General features: G+C 49.3%; 1 protein-coding gene across 4 annotated transcripts in view; it reads right to left on the bottom strand.

Moving 5' to 3' along the window:
- Positions 1 to 143: 143 nt before the first annotated feature.
- CCDC180 (coiled-coil domain containing 180) overlaps positions 144 to 18575 on the bottom strand; it is a 45925-nt gene continuing 27493 nt past the window's right edge. For all 4 annotated transcript variants that reach the window (XM_044439790.1, XM_044439791.1, XM_044439792.1 and 1 more), the window contains 10 exons: positions 18128 to 18251; positions 17700 to 17783; positions 12870 to 12942; positions 12406 to 12547; positions 10871 to 11031; positions 9415 to 9552; positions 9214 to 9325; positions 7249 to 7354; positions 1519 to 1657; positions 144 to 352 (listed from right to left, as the gene is read on the bottom strand). In XM_044439790.1, the coding sequence (XP_044295725.1) occupies positions 221 to 352; positions 1519 to 1657; positions 7249 to 7354; positions 9214 to 9325; positions 9415 to 9552; positions 10871 to 11031; positions 12406 to 12547; positions 12870 to 12942; positions 17700 to 17783; positions 18128 to 18251 (1211 nt within the window). In that variant the 3' untranslated portion in view covers positions 144 to 220. The remainder of the gene's footprint in view (positions 353 to 1518; positions 1658 to 7248; positions 7355 to 9213; positions 9326 to 9414; positions 9553 to 10870; positions 11032 to 12405; positions 12548 to 12869; positions 12943 to 17699; positions 17784 to 18127; positions 18252 to 18575) is intronic.

Raw genomic sequence — 18575 nt, 5'->3', positions numbered from 1 at the left:
ACAACATTTTGCCATTCTCAAAAGGGTTCCTGAGCCAGGACTTGCTTTGTGCAGGTGCCATCTTGACTTTTCTTCAGTGAGACTGAAAGAAGCTCAGCACCGCTGCAACATACCAATTGTAGGTGTAGGATTAACACACGACATGAAAGCATACTACAACTTTATTTCTTAAACACTACATTTGTTCTTCTTGGAATCAAAATGCAGCACAGTGTTGGACTCATGCATACAGCTGCTTGATTATCTGCACAGACTTCTTCCACCAGTCCGCCCAGTGCTGGGCCTTCATGAGTTGGGCGGTCTTCTCCTCCTTAATTCTGGTAAATTCTGCCTCAAGCAGTTGCTTGAATTTCTGCACAGACACCACAACCACAGGGAACAAAAAAACAGAACGAGTATAAAGATAAGCCTGCCTGGCTGTCCTCGCAATTAGGGTGACTTGTAAAAATCTGGACCTATGGGTGAATTTTGGAATCCCGCTCTTCTTCGGGGATGGACCATGGTCTCACGTCTGGAGCCGTTTTCCCTCCGTTGATGCAGAGCATAAAGGTGTTCCAGAAAGAGCCCCCCTAGCGAAGTTAGGGGACTGTTCTTGGCCAGAGATGGGATGCAAAGGATGAAGCTGCCTTTGCGCTGCTGCACCATCAGAGCGTGAGTCAGTTTTGAAAAGGACGTTGGCACAAACCCTGATTTACACGCGAGGGTTCCCTGGGCAGGGGGCCTGGGGTGTGCTGCATGCTCCAGCCTGTTTGGGAAGCCCATCTGTGCCATTTTTGCAGATACCTCCCCAAATCTAAAGCCGAGCACACCCAATACAACGCCAGTGCAGAGGAGTACATGGACTGGCTTGTACCTGTTTGCTTTGCCTTTTCCCCTAGAAGGGGGGAAAATCCAGCAGGTGCAATTGCTTCCATCACTGTGAACGTGTTGGTTGGGCTTCCCCACGATCCTCATTCCTCCTTGGCACTCTCCAGAACACCTGGAGGGCACCAGGTTGGCAAAGGCTGGTCCTGCTGAACGGTGCATGTGTGTGCCACTCTTAAAAAGGTAATGGAGTACCCTCAGGGGCTGGATCTAGCAAAATCCCTCCAAAAGATCAGGAGTAAAATGGAGGTATGGTGCATGGGTCCTCAAACTACAGTCAGGTGTTCCTGCACTTCCAACAGCCGTGTGCACGAGGGGACTTCGACTGGCATTCAACAGGCAAAGGTGCACGAGCCCCTGTCCCCTTTTGCCTTGGTCCATCCAGTGTGAGCAGCACCTTCCGAAGAATCGCTGCTACCTAATTCAGCAATGATGGTCTAATCCACTCTGGTTGCTTGGGAACTGCCACAGGAGAATGCGAGCAAGGGAGAAAGCTGCTCCTCCTCCATGGTTCACCTTGATCGTCCACAAAGAAAAGCCACTGGGTGGGCTTGGCTCCTCCCTCCCTCCCTCCCTCCCTCCCTCCCTCCTGTAAAGCCCCCTGCTTTCCCCCTGGGGAACTGTTTAGCCCCAACTGCTCCTGTTTCACCCTACCACGTAAGCCACGTCTCTCTCTTCCACGGCGGCCACATGCCCCAAGGTGGTTTTGGCTGTTGTCACAGAAGCAGTTTCTCGGCAGATAATCTGACTAGGGAGAGCCAGCAGGGTGGTTCTTGGGAGCCCAGGCCAGGTCCTTAAAAGAAGCAGAAGCAGCAGCAACTCAAAGTGAATGGGAGAGAATAGGAAACGTGAGGTCTTGGAACAGTAACAAGGACAGATGTGCCTCAGCACAATGCTTCAGGGGATCCTCACCTCCGAGCCAGAGTGTTCTGTTCAAGGTCCCTGCTAGCCAGCTGCACCCTTCTGCTGGATATTATAGGATGCAAGCAAGATGTTCCAGACTCCTGCTCCAGTTTTCCCGTTTCTTTTCCAACTGACACTCAACATACTGTGACTATTCAGCACTGTGAAGTCCTCGGTGGGATCTGGCTGGCAGGCAGTGCCCCCTTCTCCTTTTCAGTTGTGTCTGTGTGCTTGCGTGTGCATGCAAGGCTTAGGTTCATCCCCAAGGGGGCGATATCCCACCCACATTTCTCAGGCTGATATACACAATTTGAGTTAAATATTAGATGGCACAACAGATGGCACTGAAGGCACACACACGTTAAATCCGGCCACAGCCGACAACCTTCCCAGACCACTCTCCCAGATCTCCCTTTAGATGCTTCCACGTTAGCCATTTCCTCTTGGAGAGCCACACTTTGCTGACTTGCTTTTTCTGGGGCATCCACACTGCCATCCACATTGCATTTACCCGGGGCTTCTTCCATTTCTTTTACTAGTATTGAAGTCTGGGCCCAATTCAAGGCGCTGGTATTAACCTATACAGCCCTAAATGGGATTTGGGACCAGGATACCTGAAGGAAAGTCTCCTTCCCTACATGCCCTCATGCCCCTTAAGATCGGCAGGAAAGGCCTTGCTTCGGGAACCCTCTTTGAAGGAGGTACAGAGGGTATCTACCCAGAGGAGGGCCTTCTCTGCAGTGGCACCCAGACTATGGAACACGCTCCCCAGAGAGGTCCGCCTGGCACCGACCTTCTACTCTTCGGCGCCAGGCAAAGACCTATTTATTCAGCCATCATTTTTATAATTAAAGATTTTAGATGTTTTAAGATCTGTTCACAGTTGCACTTAGTTTTATTAAAGTGTTTGTTTTATGTTTGTCTATTATTTATTAAGTAGTCCAAGTCTATGCCCCAACCACTGGTGCTGAAGAGGCTGAAGATGACTGGTTCTGTGAAGGCCTACAACACCTTCTAGAATTAACACCAAAAAATGATGTCCTTATCATCATGGGGGATTGGAATGCTAAGGTAGGAAGCTAAAAGATAACTGGAATAACAGGCAAGTTTGGCCTTGGAGTACAAAATGAAGCTGGGAACAGGCTGGTAGAATTTTGTCAAGAAAATACGATGGTCATAGCAAACACTCTTTTCCAACAACCCAAGAGACGACTCTACACATGGACAACACCAGACGGTCAACACAGAAATCAGATTGACTATGTGCTCTGCAGCCAAAGATGGAGAAGCTTTATACAGTCAGTAAAAACTAGACCAGGAGCTGACTGTGGCTCAGATCATGAGCTTCTTGTTGCAAAATTTAGGCTTAAATTGAAGAAAGTAGGGAAAAGCACTAGGCCACTCAGGTATGACCTAAATCATATCCCTGATGAATATACAGTAGAGGTGACAAATACATTTAAGGAATTAGATCTGATAGACAGAGTGCCTGAAGAACTATGGATGGGGGTTCACAGCATTGTACGAGAGGTAGCAACTAAAACCATCCCAAAGAAAAAGAAATGCAAGAAAGCAAAATGGCTGTCTGAGGAAGCTTTACAAATGGCTGAGGAAAGAAGTGAAGCAAAAGGCAAGCAAGGAAGAGAAAGATACATCCAACTAAATGCAGAATTCCAGAGAATAGCTAGAAGAGATAAGAATGCCTTCTTAAATGAACAGTGCAAAGAAATAGAAGAAAACAATAGAATAGGGAGGACCAGAGATCTCTTCAAGAAAATTGAAGATATGAAGGGAATGTTTCATGCAAAGATGGGCATGATAAAGGACCAAAATGGCAGGGACCTAACAGAGGCAGAAGTGTTTAAGAAGAGGTGGCAAGATTACACAGAGGAACTATACAAGAAAGAGCTTAACATCCCTGATAACCACGATGGGGTGGTCACTGACCTCGAGCCAGACGTCCTGGAATGTGAAGTCAAATGGGCCTTAGGAAGTCTGAGCAACAACAAAGCTAGTGGAGGTGACAGCATTCCAGCTGAGCTATTCAAAATCTTAAAAGACGATGCAGTAAAATTGCTACACTCGATATGCCAGCAAATTTGGAAAACTCAGCAGTGGCCACAGGATTGGAAAAGGTCAGTTTACATTCTGATCCCAAAGAAGAGCAATGCCAAAGAATGTTCAAACTACCGCACCACTGCACTCAGTTCACATGCTAGCAAAGTTATGCTCAAAATCCTACAAGCTAGGCTCCAGCAGTATGTGGACCGAGAACTACCAGAAGTACAGGCAGGATTTCGAAGAGGGAGAGGAACTAGAGATCAAATTGCCAACATACGCTGGATCATGGAGAAAGCTAGGGAGTTCCAGAAAAACATCTGCTTCATTGACTATGCTAAAGCCTTTGATTATGTGGATCACAACAAATTGTGGCAAATTCTTAAAGAGATGGGAGTACCAGACCATCTTATTTGTCTCTTGAGAAACCTATATGCAGGTTAAGAAGCAACAATGAGAACTGGACACGGAACCACTGATCGGTTCAAAATCGAGAAAGGAGTTCTGCAAGGCTGTATACTGTCGGCCTGCCTATTTAACTTATATGCAGAGCACATCATGAGAAAAGTGGGGCTAGATGAATCACCAGTTGGAATTAAGATTGCTGGGAGAAATATCAACAACCTCAGATATGCAGATGATACCACTCTTATGGCAGAAAGTGAAGAGGAACTAAAGAGCCTCTTGATGTAGGTGAAGGAGGAGAGCGCAAAAGTTGGCTTGAAACTAAGATCATGGCATCTGGTCCTCTCACTTCCAGGCAAATAGATGGGGAAGAAATGGAGGGAGTGACAGATTTTATTTTCCTGGGCTCCAAGATCACCGCACACGGGGACTGCAGCCAAGAAATTAAAAGATGCTTGCTCCTGGGGAGGAAAGCTATGGCAAACCTAGACAGCATACTAAAAAGCAGAGACCTCACCCTGCCAACAAAAGTGCATATAGTCAAGGCGATGGTTTCCCCAGCTGCAATGTACGGCTGTGAAAGCTGGACCATAAGGAAGGCTGAGCGCCGAAGAATTGAGGCCTTTGAACTCTGGTGCTGGAGGAGACTCCTGCGAGTCCCTTGGACAGCAAGGCAATCAAACCGGTCAGTCCTAGAGGAGATCAACCCTGACTGCTCTTTAGAAGGCCAGATACTGAAGATGAAACTCAAATATTTTGGCCACCTAATGAAAAGGAAGGACTCCCTGGAGAGGAGCCTAATGCTGGGAACAATAGATGGCAAAAGAAGAAGGGGACGGCAGAGGATGAGGTGGCTGGATGGAGCCACTGAAGCAGTTGGTGTGAGCTTGAGTGGAAGACAGGAAGGCCTGGAGGAATGTTGTCCATGGGGTCGCGATAGGTTGGACATGACTTCGTGACTAACAAATTATTTATTGTTTTAATTACTATATTATTGTATTATTATAGTATAATTTCATCATTGTAAGCCATTCTGAGACGTTATCAGAAAGGACGGGATAAAAATGTTTTAAATAAATAGTATTCCAGACTATTGTGATATTAATCTAAAAAAAGAATCATCTGAAAGTATTAATTGCCATTCTTATACTCCTTTTCTTAACCAGACAATGTGGTGTAAGTTAATTCAGAAAACAAGCATAATATGCCAACAAGCCAAAATAGTAAAATGTTAAAACCTTTTAAAAAAGTGACCATTATTTAAAAGGCCAAATGTTTAAAAAGTGTCTTGAATTCCTGCAAGAATGCAGAGGGGCTGAGTTTAAAAGGATATGGCCTGCCAGGCCATCGCCACAAGTTTGGGTCCCCGCGGCAGTGCTCTTTCACCTGTTCCGAGGTGTGTGGCTTTGACACTGGCAGTGATTTTCTGGGCAGATGAACACACAGAGTTTGGCCCGCATCACTTATCTGCCTGCACCACTTTATCAACATGGCGCTTTTTAAAAACCTCTCTGTTGCCTAAAAAATGAAGCACTTGTGCAATTGTGCTTAAAGGAAAAGGTGTGAACCATGAAATGGTTAGAAACATGCACTGCCTTTACGTTTGGTGCAGTTTCAGCTATGTTAATTTTGGATAGCAAGATTCAGCTTCATTAATTTTGGGTTTCAATTCACGATGAATTTCAATTCAAAGTCTATTTTGTTCTAAGATGTTCTTAAAGAAATTGTGTAACAGCAGCTAAATAAATGTGCATTTAGAATTGACCCTTCCCTCTGCCCACCCAGCTACATCACAACCACTAAAATCAACAAGGCACAGTAATACACACACATCCACCCAGCGTGTGATACTTGCCAAAGTGTAGACAGCCTACCACAATCCTACATATAGTTTCCAATGGAGGAGCAATGCTAGGAACCAACCGAGAAGAGCACAAAAGTTGGCTTGCAACTCAACATTAAGAAAACTAAGATCATGGCATCCAGCCCTATCACTTCCTGGCAAACAGATGGGGAAGAAAAGGAGATAGTGACAGACTATATTTTCTTGGGCTCCAAGATAACTGCAGACGGTGAATGCAGCCAAGAAATCAAAAGATGCTTGCTCCTTGGGAGGAAAGCTATGGCAAATCTAGACAGCATACTAAAAAGCAGAGACATCACCCTGCCAACAAAAGTGAGTATAGTCAAGGCGATGGTTTCCCCAGCTGCAATGTATGGCTGTGAAAGCTGGACCATAAGGAAGGCTGAGCACCGAAGAATTGAGGCCTTTGAACTCTGGTGCTGAAGAAGAATCCTGAGAGTCCCTTGGACTGCAAGGAGATCAAACCAGTCAATTTTAAAGGAAATCAACCCTGACTGCTGTTTAGAAGGCCAGATACTGAAGATGAAACTCAAATACTTTGGCCATCTAATGAGAAGGAACAACTCATTGGAGAAGACCCTGATGCTGGGAACAACTGACGGTAAAAGAAGGGGATGGCAGAGGATGAGGTGGCTGGATGGGGTCACAGGGGCAATGGGTGTGAGCTTGGGTGGACTCTGAGGGATGGTGGAGGACAGGAGAGCCTGGAGAAATGTTGTCCATGGGGTGGGATGGGTCAGGCATGACTTTGCAACTAAACAAAAAACAGGAATCAACAGTCTGGAAACACTCTCTAAAACAGGGGTCTCAAACTCGCGGCCTGTGGGCCAATTGCCGGGACGGGTGGGGCACGGGGGAGAGGCCCTGCGGCCTTCAAAGTGCTGGCAGCGCCCGGGCCAGCCAGGAGATGAGCGGCCCACCACCACCGCGGGGGTGGAATACTTGATGCGGCCCAGCCTCACCCAGACTCTACTTCCAGCGGCCCCCAGGTCAGTTGAGTTTGAGACCCCTGCTCTAAATGGAAATACTGTTTGGTGAATCAGGGATCTTTGACTCACAAAGCAAGTGTCCTGCCTCCGAGTTCTGGCACTGGCTCCTTCCAGGGACAACTCCAGTGGGCACACAAAACCCCATCAGAGGCCTTGGCATCTTACCTGCTTCCCCGCTCTGCCACCAGCTTGCATTCCTCTGCTTCTAAGGACAGGCCGGCTTTTTTACGACGGATCAGAGTGCTGACCTTCTCTCTGGGATGCTCAATTTCTGGAACAGGATAAAAATCAGACCATCCCCAAGATGGAATCGGATGTACTTTCACCCACAACCACTCCCTGCAGGGCAGGGTGCTTGAAGCAGCTCAGGTGCTGAAGGCCAGAGGGACTTGCTGGCTGTGCAAGGACGCTTTCTGTGGCCTTCTGTTCTCTGCCATTGCAGAAATGCTCCTTCCCCTGGATGCATCCTTGTTCAGTCAGGAAAAAGCCAATCGCCCTACGTGCAACATGGAACTGTCCACTCTGAGGAGTGACTGTGTGTCTCCTGCCCCCTTCCCACATGCTTTCCCCACACTATTCCTGACATGAATGTTTCAGTGCTCCACCTTGAGACTGGGTCTAAACGCAGGCCTTCAGTTTCTGGTCCCTTTCTCATTCTTCCTCTTTTACCCATTCTCTGCTTCCTGTATCATCTAAGAGTTTGGGTGTTCAGCATTTCCAAGGTCTGCAAGGATTCCCTTAGATCAGGGGAGTGGCTGTTCCAAGGAGATGGAGTGTTTCTTGAGTTAGCTAGTTGGTCTGCTTTCGTCAAGAGCACAGGGATATTCAGACCTACCTTATGTGCAGTCAGAGGCTTTGTGAATCTGGCAGACACTGTTCTGCTGGCAGACACTGACTGGCAGCTACAGTTTCCCAGGGTATCAGACAGGATTTTGACTCAGCCCACCTCGAGATGCTGGGGATCAAACCTGAGACCCTTTGCCTACAATGCAGGGGTGATGCCACAAAGCTGCTACCCTTCCAAAGGTGGCTTACTGCTCCAGTTTGCTACAACAGGCAAGACACTTGGCTCTGCAGCTGATACAACAGATTCTAGTTCGTAAAAGCCACGGACCGGACAAAATCTTTAGCATTTAAGGGGCTACAAATTCATAGCTATTTCAATTTGCTTTCTTAAAGGTAATGGAAAGAGGCAACAGCTTTGTTTGCTCTGGCTATCAATCTGGCTGGCATACTTTGCTTCAGTGGCCATGTTATATGTCAACACAAGAAGGAGTACAGAGCCACACCTCCTGTAATAACAGAAGCAGCTCTGTCCTGCCCCCCCCGCCCCCCGGGGGGTGGGGGGAGAGGCTGACTGGGTGCATGCAATGCATTCAGTCACAAGGGCTTATACATCACTGTGATCTAGGGTGAGATGTGAACCTACGATGGCCTAGTCAGGGTGGCTTAATTGTGGCTCCTAAGCCATGTGAACAGGCCGTTGTCTACTTCACCCATGATGGGTGAACATGATCTCTGAACCTGGAACCATCATGGGTAATGTGAACTCACTGTGGAGCTGCTTGGCAAAGGCTGTGAAATCCCCTTGAGAATTTACCATCTCTGTTCATTTTTTCCCTTTCCGCAGAAAAGAGGAGGAGAGAATGAGCCTGCAGAGGGTCGTCTGACTGGTAGCACGAGGGCCTGTCCCTCTGCAAGCGAGCCCAGAGGCGAACGGTCGAGACACAAGCCACACAATCAGCAAGTCCGGGTCACACATTCTTAAGTTCTTCCTTGTCCCAGCAGGAGTGGGCCGAATGTGCCCAGAAGCTGCTGCCTGCCACTGACATGCGAGACGTCTGCTTGCAGGGATGCTCTTCATGCTGAACATGAGGAAGCACTCGAGCGGGCCTTCCCCCCATTCAGTCCGCAGGATCGGGATCCATCCCACCTCCTATCTGGCCAGGGCGACTTATTTTATATTGTTATTTCTTGTATTTTAATTTATGTTGTGAGCCGCCCCGAGGCTTCGGCAAATGGGGCGGCATAGAAATGTTTTAATAAATAAAATAAATACACTTGTGTGTTACCCAGCTAGACCCAGAGGTGACAGAAAGCCAGAGCAGGCTGCACACTCCCTGGACCTACTTCCTTGTTGCACGTCGTCAACAGTGAGGCAGTTGTCCAGCCCCACAAGGATCTTTTCAGTGGCGTCAGCCAGAGTGGAGACAAACCCCTGGGCGCACTCGATGACACAGCTCTGTGGGGAATGCCAAGAGATATGGTGAGGGGCCTCTGCCACAAGAGATTGATTGATTGATTGATTGACTGATTGATTTAAAAGCGTACCTCCAGTTCCTTGGTGCAGAGATGAATCCCCTCTGCTTGTTCACTCTGTCTTTTCACCTCCTCCTGGCACAAGGCCTCCAGCTGAGGCAGGTTGTGAGGGTGGCCCAAGCTTGGGCACAGCTTCGCCTTGTTCTGGTCCTGGAATTAAGCAGGCAGCAGGAGAGCATCAGCGTGCACTGGACCGTGTGGGGGTGGAGGTGTGCCGAGAAGCAAGACTGCCCTCCTGGACCAATCTCAGCTGGCAGGATGGTATCAATGGGGTGGGCTCCCATGCGAGGTCGCACGTTTCCTGTGATGTCGCTGGCACCACCCCGAAGCAATCCCCCACGCAGAGAGAGGCCTGCCGCCATGCAGCGAGAGGCACCGAGTCCCTCTCTGCACGGAGAGCCACCCCGCTGACACCCATGCGAGCAGCTCCTTCCCACCCCACACATGCCTTGACTGGGGTACAAGCAGTGTGGGAAGAGACTCATTTGGCACATGCAGAAGCTGCCTCCTACAGACCCCAACCCACTGGAGTGGGAAAGCCTCATCTTACATCCAGTCTCTGAATGGAAATGATGTAAGAGCTCCTCCTGGGTAAGGCGAAGCTTGGAGGGGGAGGGGGCCAGGGCCCAGGCATGTGGAGAGTCCCCGCCCTTCTGTGGGCCAGGTTACGCCCGTGGACAACAGACAGCCTTCCGCCGCATTAGAAACAGGGAAGCGAGGCCCAGAGCAGTGGTAACACCCAGCCGTTCTTTCGAATCGAAATAAAGGTGGCACTAGAAAGGTGGCACTAGCACGTCGTCCTGCCACAGGTCAGGGGTGTCTGTGAGCACCCTGGCGTGAGAGAACAAACTCCCCAGAAGCTTCTAAACTGGGGGGGGGGGGAAGGCACACAGCAGGACCACAGCACCACCCACCTCCCAAAGCACTGGCGGGCTGTGTGTGTGGGCGCGTGTCTGCCCGCAAGGGGAATGGAGACGTCCACGGGCCCGGTGAGGATTCTGCTGCTGGCAAAGCCAGCCTCCAAGAGCAGGTGCGGGGTCAGGCCAGAGCAGCCAGAGCCACAGGAAGTGCCCACCTGGGCTGACAGGGACAGCCGGCCAGACAAGACTGCAGCACTGTGGCTCCAGCTGAGTACATTCAGGGAGATGCCACTGTTGTGTTTTGGCAGGGCAACCGGTGAGGCAAGGGAAAGCAGACCCCACTCAACAGGGGTCGAGATCAGCCCAGCCGCTCCCAAGTCTCATGATCGGAGCACAAGTGCCAGTCACCCTTCCAGGTGCCAGCCCAGAGGTGCCTCCTGGCCTGGCTTCCAGGCCAGGCCGGGCCCCAGATGACAGCCAATCTCTGGCCCTGGGAGGGGAGTAGGTCCTACCCTCCCTTGCAAGGGCTATCCAAGGAGCTTTCCTAGCCTGTGAAGGCCTGGTACGCTGCTGAAAGGAAAGGAGCACAGAGTGCTCGGATGCCCAACCTTTGCAATGTCCCATTTTTGCAGCTGGTCTTGTAGATGGTGCCGGATCTGATCTGTAGACTCCCTGAGAAGCTGCTCGTGATCTTTCAGATGTGTGTCAATAACCAGCTGGGTGATGTGTGGAAGCTGCTCCTCAAATATCTTCAGTTGATCCCGGAACTCTGTTAGAATTCAGGAAGGAAGGCTCATGTTACTTCATGAAAGCAGAAATGCTGGAAGTATTTTTGTGCTGATTTATTGTCAAAATCATTGTATGCAATCGTTTTTGCACAGTAAAGAATTGCAAGGCTCACTAAAATGTATTCTTACAATTAGGTTCACAAACACAGTGTTGTTGATCATCAGATGGCATAATCCTGAGATTAAGTTGTCAAAATTCTACAAAATGCATGGTCCACTTCATGTGCTTATCTATACTTGTAATAACATTTCTCTATCTAGTGCCCTTGCAATGTATGGCTGTGAAAGCTGGACCATAAGGAAGGCTGAGCGCCAAAGGATTGCGGTCTTTGAATTGTGGTGCTGGAGGAGACTCATGTGAGTCCCTTGGACCGCAAGGCAATCAAAACGGTCAGTCCAAGAGGAGATCAGCCCTGATTGCTCTTTAGAAGGCCAGATCCTGAAGATGAAGCTCAAATACTTTGGCCACCTAATGAGAAGGAAGGACTCCGTGGAGAAGAGCCTGATGCTGGGAATGATGGACGGCAAAAGAAGAAGGGGACGGCAGAGGATGAGGTGGCTGGATGGGGTCACTGGGGCAGTCGGTATGAGCTTAGGTGGACTCTGGGGGATGGTGGAGGACAGGAAGGCCTGGGGGAATGTTGTCCATGGGGTCGCGATGGGCCGGGCATGACTTTGCGACTAACAACAACAATCTCGTGCCCAGCCCAGAACATCCAGCTTTTCCACAAGGGCACACATTTGTATGTTTGTTGGCCCCGATCCAGTTAAACTGAGTCATGACTAAGCCTGGATGTGAGCTGCAAGCCTCAAAGAGGCCATGATGTCGGTCCACTGGTTTTGGTGAGAGTCAACCGCAACAACCATTAGCCGGACCACGTTTACAGTTTATCACCAACGTTATGTTTTCAAGGGCTTGTCTATTTTGGCAGCAGCAGGGAAAATCTGTGTAACTGAGCTCAGAGGAGGTGTCAATGGGCTCCTTTAAACTGCGAAAAGGTACAGGTGCAGGAAGCACCACGCTAGGATGGTCAGTCATTTCCAGCATTTTGTTCACACAGTGCCAGCCAGGTGCCAGCAGGAAACTCCCAAGCAGGCCCTGTAGCCGCAGAGGACCTTCTCATCCATGAATCTGCCCAGCCCCCTTTTTGAGACATCCAAATTTGTGGCCATCCTTACATCTTGTGGTGGTGAAGCCCAAAATTTACCTTAGAATTGACAGTCCTGAATTTCCCTGAATTCACCCTTGAGCAACGATATGTAACTGAGAACACAACCCTATACAGGACTACTCAGAAGCAAGTCTCACTGAGCACTCCTAGATCCACAAGAAAAGGTTTCCAGTCAAGGTTTACCAGAGATGCAGGCGATGTGGTACTCATCTGCTTGGAGCAGGTAGGACGTGAGCTTCTGGCCCATCACGTCAAGGCACTGGTCGTAGGTATCTTGCAGGAATTCTGGCCTAGTGATCTGATGCTTATCCTTTTTGTAAAACTCCTTCAGGAAGATGGAAGGCGGGGAGGGGGGGGGAGGAGATAAAGAACTAGGAATAAAATCCAGGGCACTGTGGCCACAACCGCAAAGGAGAAGAATGGAGAAGACTCCACTCAGTCCTGCGTAGCATGAACAGAAGAGTTTTAACCAAAAATAGGCTGACAATTTTGGTATGTTGGCCCCACCACTTTTGCCTTTGGACTATGCCCACCAAAGGACCATGAGGCCCAAGAGTTTCTCCAAAATGAAATCTGGTTGTCGGGCTCAAAGACGTCCAATACCCAGCCCTAACAGGTAGCTCTTCCCTGAATCTGAAAGCTCTTACCTCTGCAGTGCCCATTAGATTATCAAAGTTGTCCCACACGATACTGAAGATAATCCCTTTAAAATGCTCATTACTAAAGAAAAACAATGGAAACAGGGGACTCTTAGTCATGTGAGTATTTAACAGTATTCACAGTATTAAAAAGAAAAAAATAATGTTGCCAAATCCTGTGCCTATTTACACGGAAGAAGCCCTACAATTCCCAGCATGGCCCAGCCAGCCACACGCCAGATTTGCCTGTTGACACATGAAGAACTGTACATAGAAACAGAGCGAGTCAGAAGGGGCCTCCTGGACCATCTAATCTGACCTCTGGCACCAGCCGGCTCCACTCACGACATGCCCACCATGTGGACGTCCAGCCTATCCTTGAACACTCGCACCAATGGGGCCTCAATGACCTCTCATGGAAGCCCATTCCACACCCTCAAGGTCCTAACTCACAGAAAGTGCTTCCTGGTATCTAAATGGAACCTTGGCTCCCTGACCTTTGCTCCATTGGAGCGCGTTCTGCCTTCCTCTGCAGGGGAGAACAGGTCTCTACCCAACTCCATGTGGCACCCCCTCACATACCTGTATGTCGCCAACAGATCCCCTCTGAGTCTCCTCTTCTCCAGGCTGAAGAGACCCAGTTCCCTCAGTCTCACCTCATACAGCATCCCCTGCAAACCGACCACCAACCTTGTGGCCCTACGCTGCACTGACTCCAACCTGGCTATATCCTTTCTGTAATGAGGGGCCCAAAACTGAGCACAATACTCCAGTTGCGGGTGCACCAGAGTCGTGTAGAGTGGTAGTAATCCCTCTCTTGATCTAGAAGCCACACTTCTGGCTATGCAACCAAGAGTGGCGTTCGCCCCCTTGACCACCACATCACATGGCTGACTCATGTTTAGCCTGCAGTCAACCAGCACCCCGAGGTCCCTTTCACAAGTGCTGCTCTCCAGCCACTTGTCACCTAACCTGTGCTTATGACAGCTATTCCTATGCCCCAAGTGCAAGACCTTGCACTTATCCACACTGAACACCATCCTGTTGTCTCCTGCCCACTTCCATAGTCTGTCCAGATCCTTTTGGATCGGGAGTACCTGCTCCTCAGTTGTGGCCACTGCTCCAGTTTTAGTGACGTCTGTGAATTTGATCAGCAGACTGTTCACCCCTTCTTCCATGTCGTTAATGAAAAGATTAAACAGGATCGGCCCCAGGACAGAGCCCTGGGGGACCCTGCTTGTCACTGGCCTCCATCCCGATGATTTCCCGCTAATAGTTACCTTCTGCTTTCGGTCAGTCAACCATGCCCTAATCCACCGGACATTGCTTTGGTGTATCCCAAAACTCCTCAGTTTCTCCACCAGGATGTCATGGGGCACTTTGTCAAAGGCCTTGCTGAAATCCAGGTAAACCACATCCACTGCATCCCCTCCATCTAGCCACCTCGAAACCTTGTCATAGAATCCCACAAGGTCTGTCTGGCAGGACCTGTTTTTGCGGAAGCCGTGTTGTGTGGCTGTCAGCCTCCCTTCCCTATCTAGCATTGCTAGATCTCTCGCTATTATGAGCCTTTCCATTGTTTTTCCTACAATGGACGTTAAGGCTAACAGGTCTGTAATTCCCCATGTCCCTTCTACCACCCTTTTTGAAAATTGGGACCACTGACGCCACTCTCCAGTCCTCTGGAACTTCATCCGTTCTCCACGAGGCCTCAAAAATGGAGGCCAGCGGGCGTGAGAGAACCCCTGCCAACTCTCCAAGTACTCTCGGGTGTAACCCGTCAGGGCCTGGTGCCTTTGTAATGTCCAATGCCCTGAGGAGCCCCTTGACTTCAAGGGGGGGGTGACTCTAATCTGTGCCCCTAAGTCCCCAGCCTCATTGAATCTCCTATGTGGATCTCCCCCGTCCTGCTTTGGGGAGAACACAGAGGCAAAATCGTCATTTAGCATCTGTGCCTGTTCCCTCATATCAGTCACTGGATCTCCTCCCTCCTTGTTTAGTGGTCCCACCACTTGTCTCCCCTTCCTCTTCCTATTTCCTGTACCCTAGTAAAGATTAAAGCAAGGGTGGTCCTGAGTAAATCAGGAGGAATCTGGCACAGCGATGTCCATGCAGAGAAAGGCCCTTCCCAGGCAAGGTAAGCACCCTTTCCAGGAGAGGCCACCCTTGCCCACCCTCCCGTTGCTTGTTCCCCAGCAGCAGGCTTTGGGTCAGTCCATCATGCAGCTGGGGGTGCAGATGAGCAAAAAGAGAATGCAAGGGAATGGACCATCCTGCAGAGACACAGCCCGCCCAGTGTTGTCCAAATGCATTTATGTATGTATGTATGTATGTATGTATGTATGTATGTATGTATGTATGTATTTAAACAACTTATATGCTACCCCATTGCATGAGCCTCGGGGCGGCTTACAATCATTAAAATCCCATATAAAATACAAAATATTCATCAAATAAATAAATAAAATAAAATAAAATAAAATAGTGGATCCAGCCTGGTCAATTTCAACCAACAAATAAACCATTAACAGTTAAAATAGCATTTAATAAAAAGGTCTTGGCCTGGCGCCGAAAAACAAATAAGGATGGCGGCAGGTGGACCTCTCTGGGGAGCGCATTCCATAGGCTAGGCACCACCACAGAGAAAGCCCTCCTCCGAGTACCTACCCTCCTAATTTCTTTCACGGAGGGTTCCCAGAGAAGGGCCTCTGTCGCTGATCTCAGGGGGCGGGAGGGCATATATGGATGCAGGCGCTCCTTTAGGTAACCAGGGCCTAAGCCGTTCAGGGCTTTGTAGGTGATAACCAGCACCTTGAATTGGGCCCGGACTTCAATGGGAAGCCAGTGGAGCTGACGGAGGACTGGGGTTATATGAGAACAATGCCCAGTCCCCGTCAGCAGCCTGGCAGTTCTATTTTGCTCCAGTTGAAGTATCCGGACCGTCTTCAAGGGCAGCCCCACGTAGAGTGCATTACAGAAGTCTAATCGGGAAGTGACCAATGCATGTGTCACTGTTGCCAGGCAGTCGTTCTCCAGGTAGGGATGCAGCTGATGGATCAGCCGAAGCTGAAAGAAAGAGTTCCTCGCCACCGCTGTCACTTGAGCTTCCAATGATAACTCTGGGTCGAGGAGCACTCCCAAGTTGTGGACCCTGTCCTTAAGAGGGAGTGCAACCCCATTCAGGACAAGGTCAAAGTCCCCCATCTCAAAGCCCAATCCACCTACCAACAGAACCTCCGTCTTGTCTGGACTGAGCTTCAGTTTATTGGCCCTCATCTAGCCCATTACCTCGGCCGGGCACTGGTTCAGTACAGCTACTGCCTCACCTGGATTGGTGGAAAACGAGAGGTAGAGCTGGGTATCATCAGCGTACTGATAATTCCACAGCCCACACCTCCTGATGACCTCTCCCAGCAGTTTCATGTAGATGTTAAATAGCATGGGGGACAAGATGGAACCCTGCGGAACTCTATGGCATAGCTGCCATGGCGCAGAGCCACAGTCCCCCAGCACCACCTTCTGGAATTGGCCATTGAGATAGGAGCGGAACCACTGCAAAGCAGTGCCCCCAACTCCCAATCCCACTAGCCTATCCAGAAGGATACCATGGTCGATGGTATCGAAAACCGCTGAGAGGTCCAGGAGAACCAACAGGGACACACTCCCCGTCTTTCTCCCTGCACAGGTCATCGTACAGGGTGACCAAGGTAGATTCAGTACCATACCCGGGTCTGAAGCCGGACTGAAATGGGTCCAGATAATCAGTTTCCTCCAAGAGTGCTTGGAGTTGTCCCACCACCACCTGCTCTAGCACCTTGCCCAGAAATGGGATGTTGGCCACCGGTCTATAATTGGTGGTCACCTCTGGATTCAGGGATGCCTTCTTTAGGACAGGCCAGACTACCGCCTCCTTTAAAGGGGCAGGTACCTGGCCATCCCTTAGAGAGGCGTTGACAACCTCCAGGATCCAGGTCCCTATCCCGTCCTTGGCTGTCTTGAGTAGCCAAGATGGGCAAGGGTCCAATAAGCAGGTGGTGGAACGTACTTGTCCAAGCACCTTGTCCACATCATCAGGCCGCAATAACTGAAATTCATCCATCAGTTGTGGACCAGACGGCACCATTGGCTCCTCCCCTGAAGGCTCTGAGTCACTAGCGGAGTGCAGCTCGTGACGAATCTGAGCGATGCACGATCAGGTTGAGAGTGCAGCTCTTTCCCCAGGCAGCAATTTCTCTCCTTGACCCTCCCCAGCTTCTAACCACCTTCCCTTGTGGCATTGAAACTGGCCAGCCAGAGCTGGCTTTGTGATACAGAATGCACAATATAAGTATCATTCACAAAAAACATCCATCATGATAATGACCCCCTTTAAAGTAGTTAGTTCTGCTCTAGAACAGACTCCCCAGAGAGAGTGGAATGGGCTTCCCAGAGAGGTGCGCTTGGTGCCGATGCTGCCAGCATTTCAGTGCAGGGCAAGTTCTCTCCCTTTCTCCAGTTATTTTAACTATGGATTTTAATGGCTATCTGGTTTTAAAATTAACCCCATGTTGGTCTTTCTCAATTTTAGTTTAAATTGCTTTATTTAATGTTTCATATTATAATTTAATTTGCTATATTATCTTTATATTCAGATTACATTGTTAATACGTTTTAAGGATGTTGATTTAATGTCTCTGATTTTGGAATGTTATGTTGCTTTACATCATGAGCCAGACAGAGGGCCTGGTTATGGGCTGCTGTAGTGGCATAGAAATACATTATATAAACAAACGAACGAACATACATTAGCTCTGAACGAGCTCAACTCTGCACGTCTCCAAAGCTTGCCTGGGGACTTACCTGTTTTCTTTTGGCCTCTCCCCAAAGATCAGCACCTTCCTGTCCACCCGCGTCTGCCTGGTATATTTCTGGATTGAGGTCACACTGCATGCAAAAGCAATAAACATCTAAAGGGCTGTTTTGTGTCTTTGTCCCTTCCAGAGATGGTTTATTTTTCCAATACCCGAACCAGATCAGTGTTGGCAATTAAAATAAAGATTGACAAGGAAACTTGAGGGACATAAGGAAGTGCCATTTTGAATCTGGTCAAAGGCCCATCTCGAATCTGACATATGTTAAAACCTAATTAATTTTGGTGACTAGAAAGCATGTTTTCCTCCAGAAATGTCCTTTCATTGTGGACTTAAAGTAAGCGGGAGAGAAGTGTGGAAGGACGAGGAGGCACCTCTGAAGCACAAGTGGGAGAAGGGGATTTTTCTTTTCCTTACCTTCCTGACACTCGTTTGCTAATGGAACTAGTTTTTTTCACAGGTAAGACATTGACGTTTGGACTGCCAGGGCTGCTGTCAGCATGGACACGCCCACCGGGGGATGTCTGAACTGGATTAGGCGCTTTTGAGAGAGGAAAGAAGGACAGGCCTTTAGTTGCAGGCAGGGGCAGCTCCGGACACTCGCTGTAGGCATGAGGGGCTTACTGTGGCCCCCAGAGGGAGGAACCCAAGGGCCCCGCCTTTCATATGGCAAGTAGAGATCGTGTTTTCTGCACCCCATGCCTGCCAAGTCAGGGGTGCACTTGTTTGGCAGCCCTCTCAAAGCCTGATGTCAGCACTGCCGATTGAGATCCCATGCTTGGAAGGAAATACATGCTCTTCTCTAAGCAGGGGGTTTCATTGGGTTGCAGTATGCATGGGGAGCCTCAGGCCTGGGGAATAAACC

This window comes from Varanus komodoensis, unplaced genomic scaffold, assembly GCF_004798865.1.
Source record: "Varanus komodoensis strain SLA01 unplaced genomic scaffold, ASM479886v1 scaffold36, whole genome shotgun sequence".
Lineage (NCBI taxonomy): Eukaryota > Metazoa > Chordata > Lepidosauria > Squamata > Varanidae > Varanus > Varanus komodoensis.
This window is presented reverse-complemented; position numbering and strand designations above follow the sequence as displayed.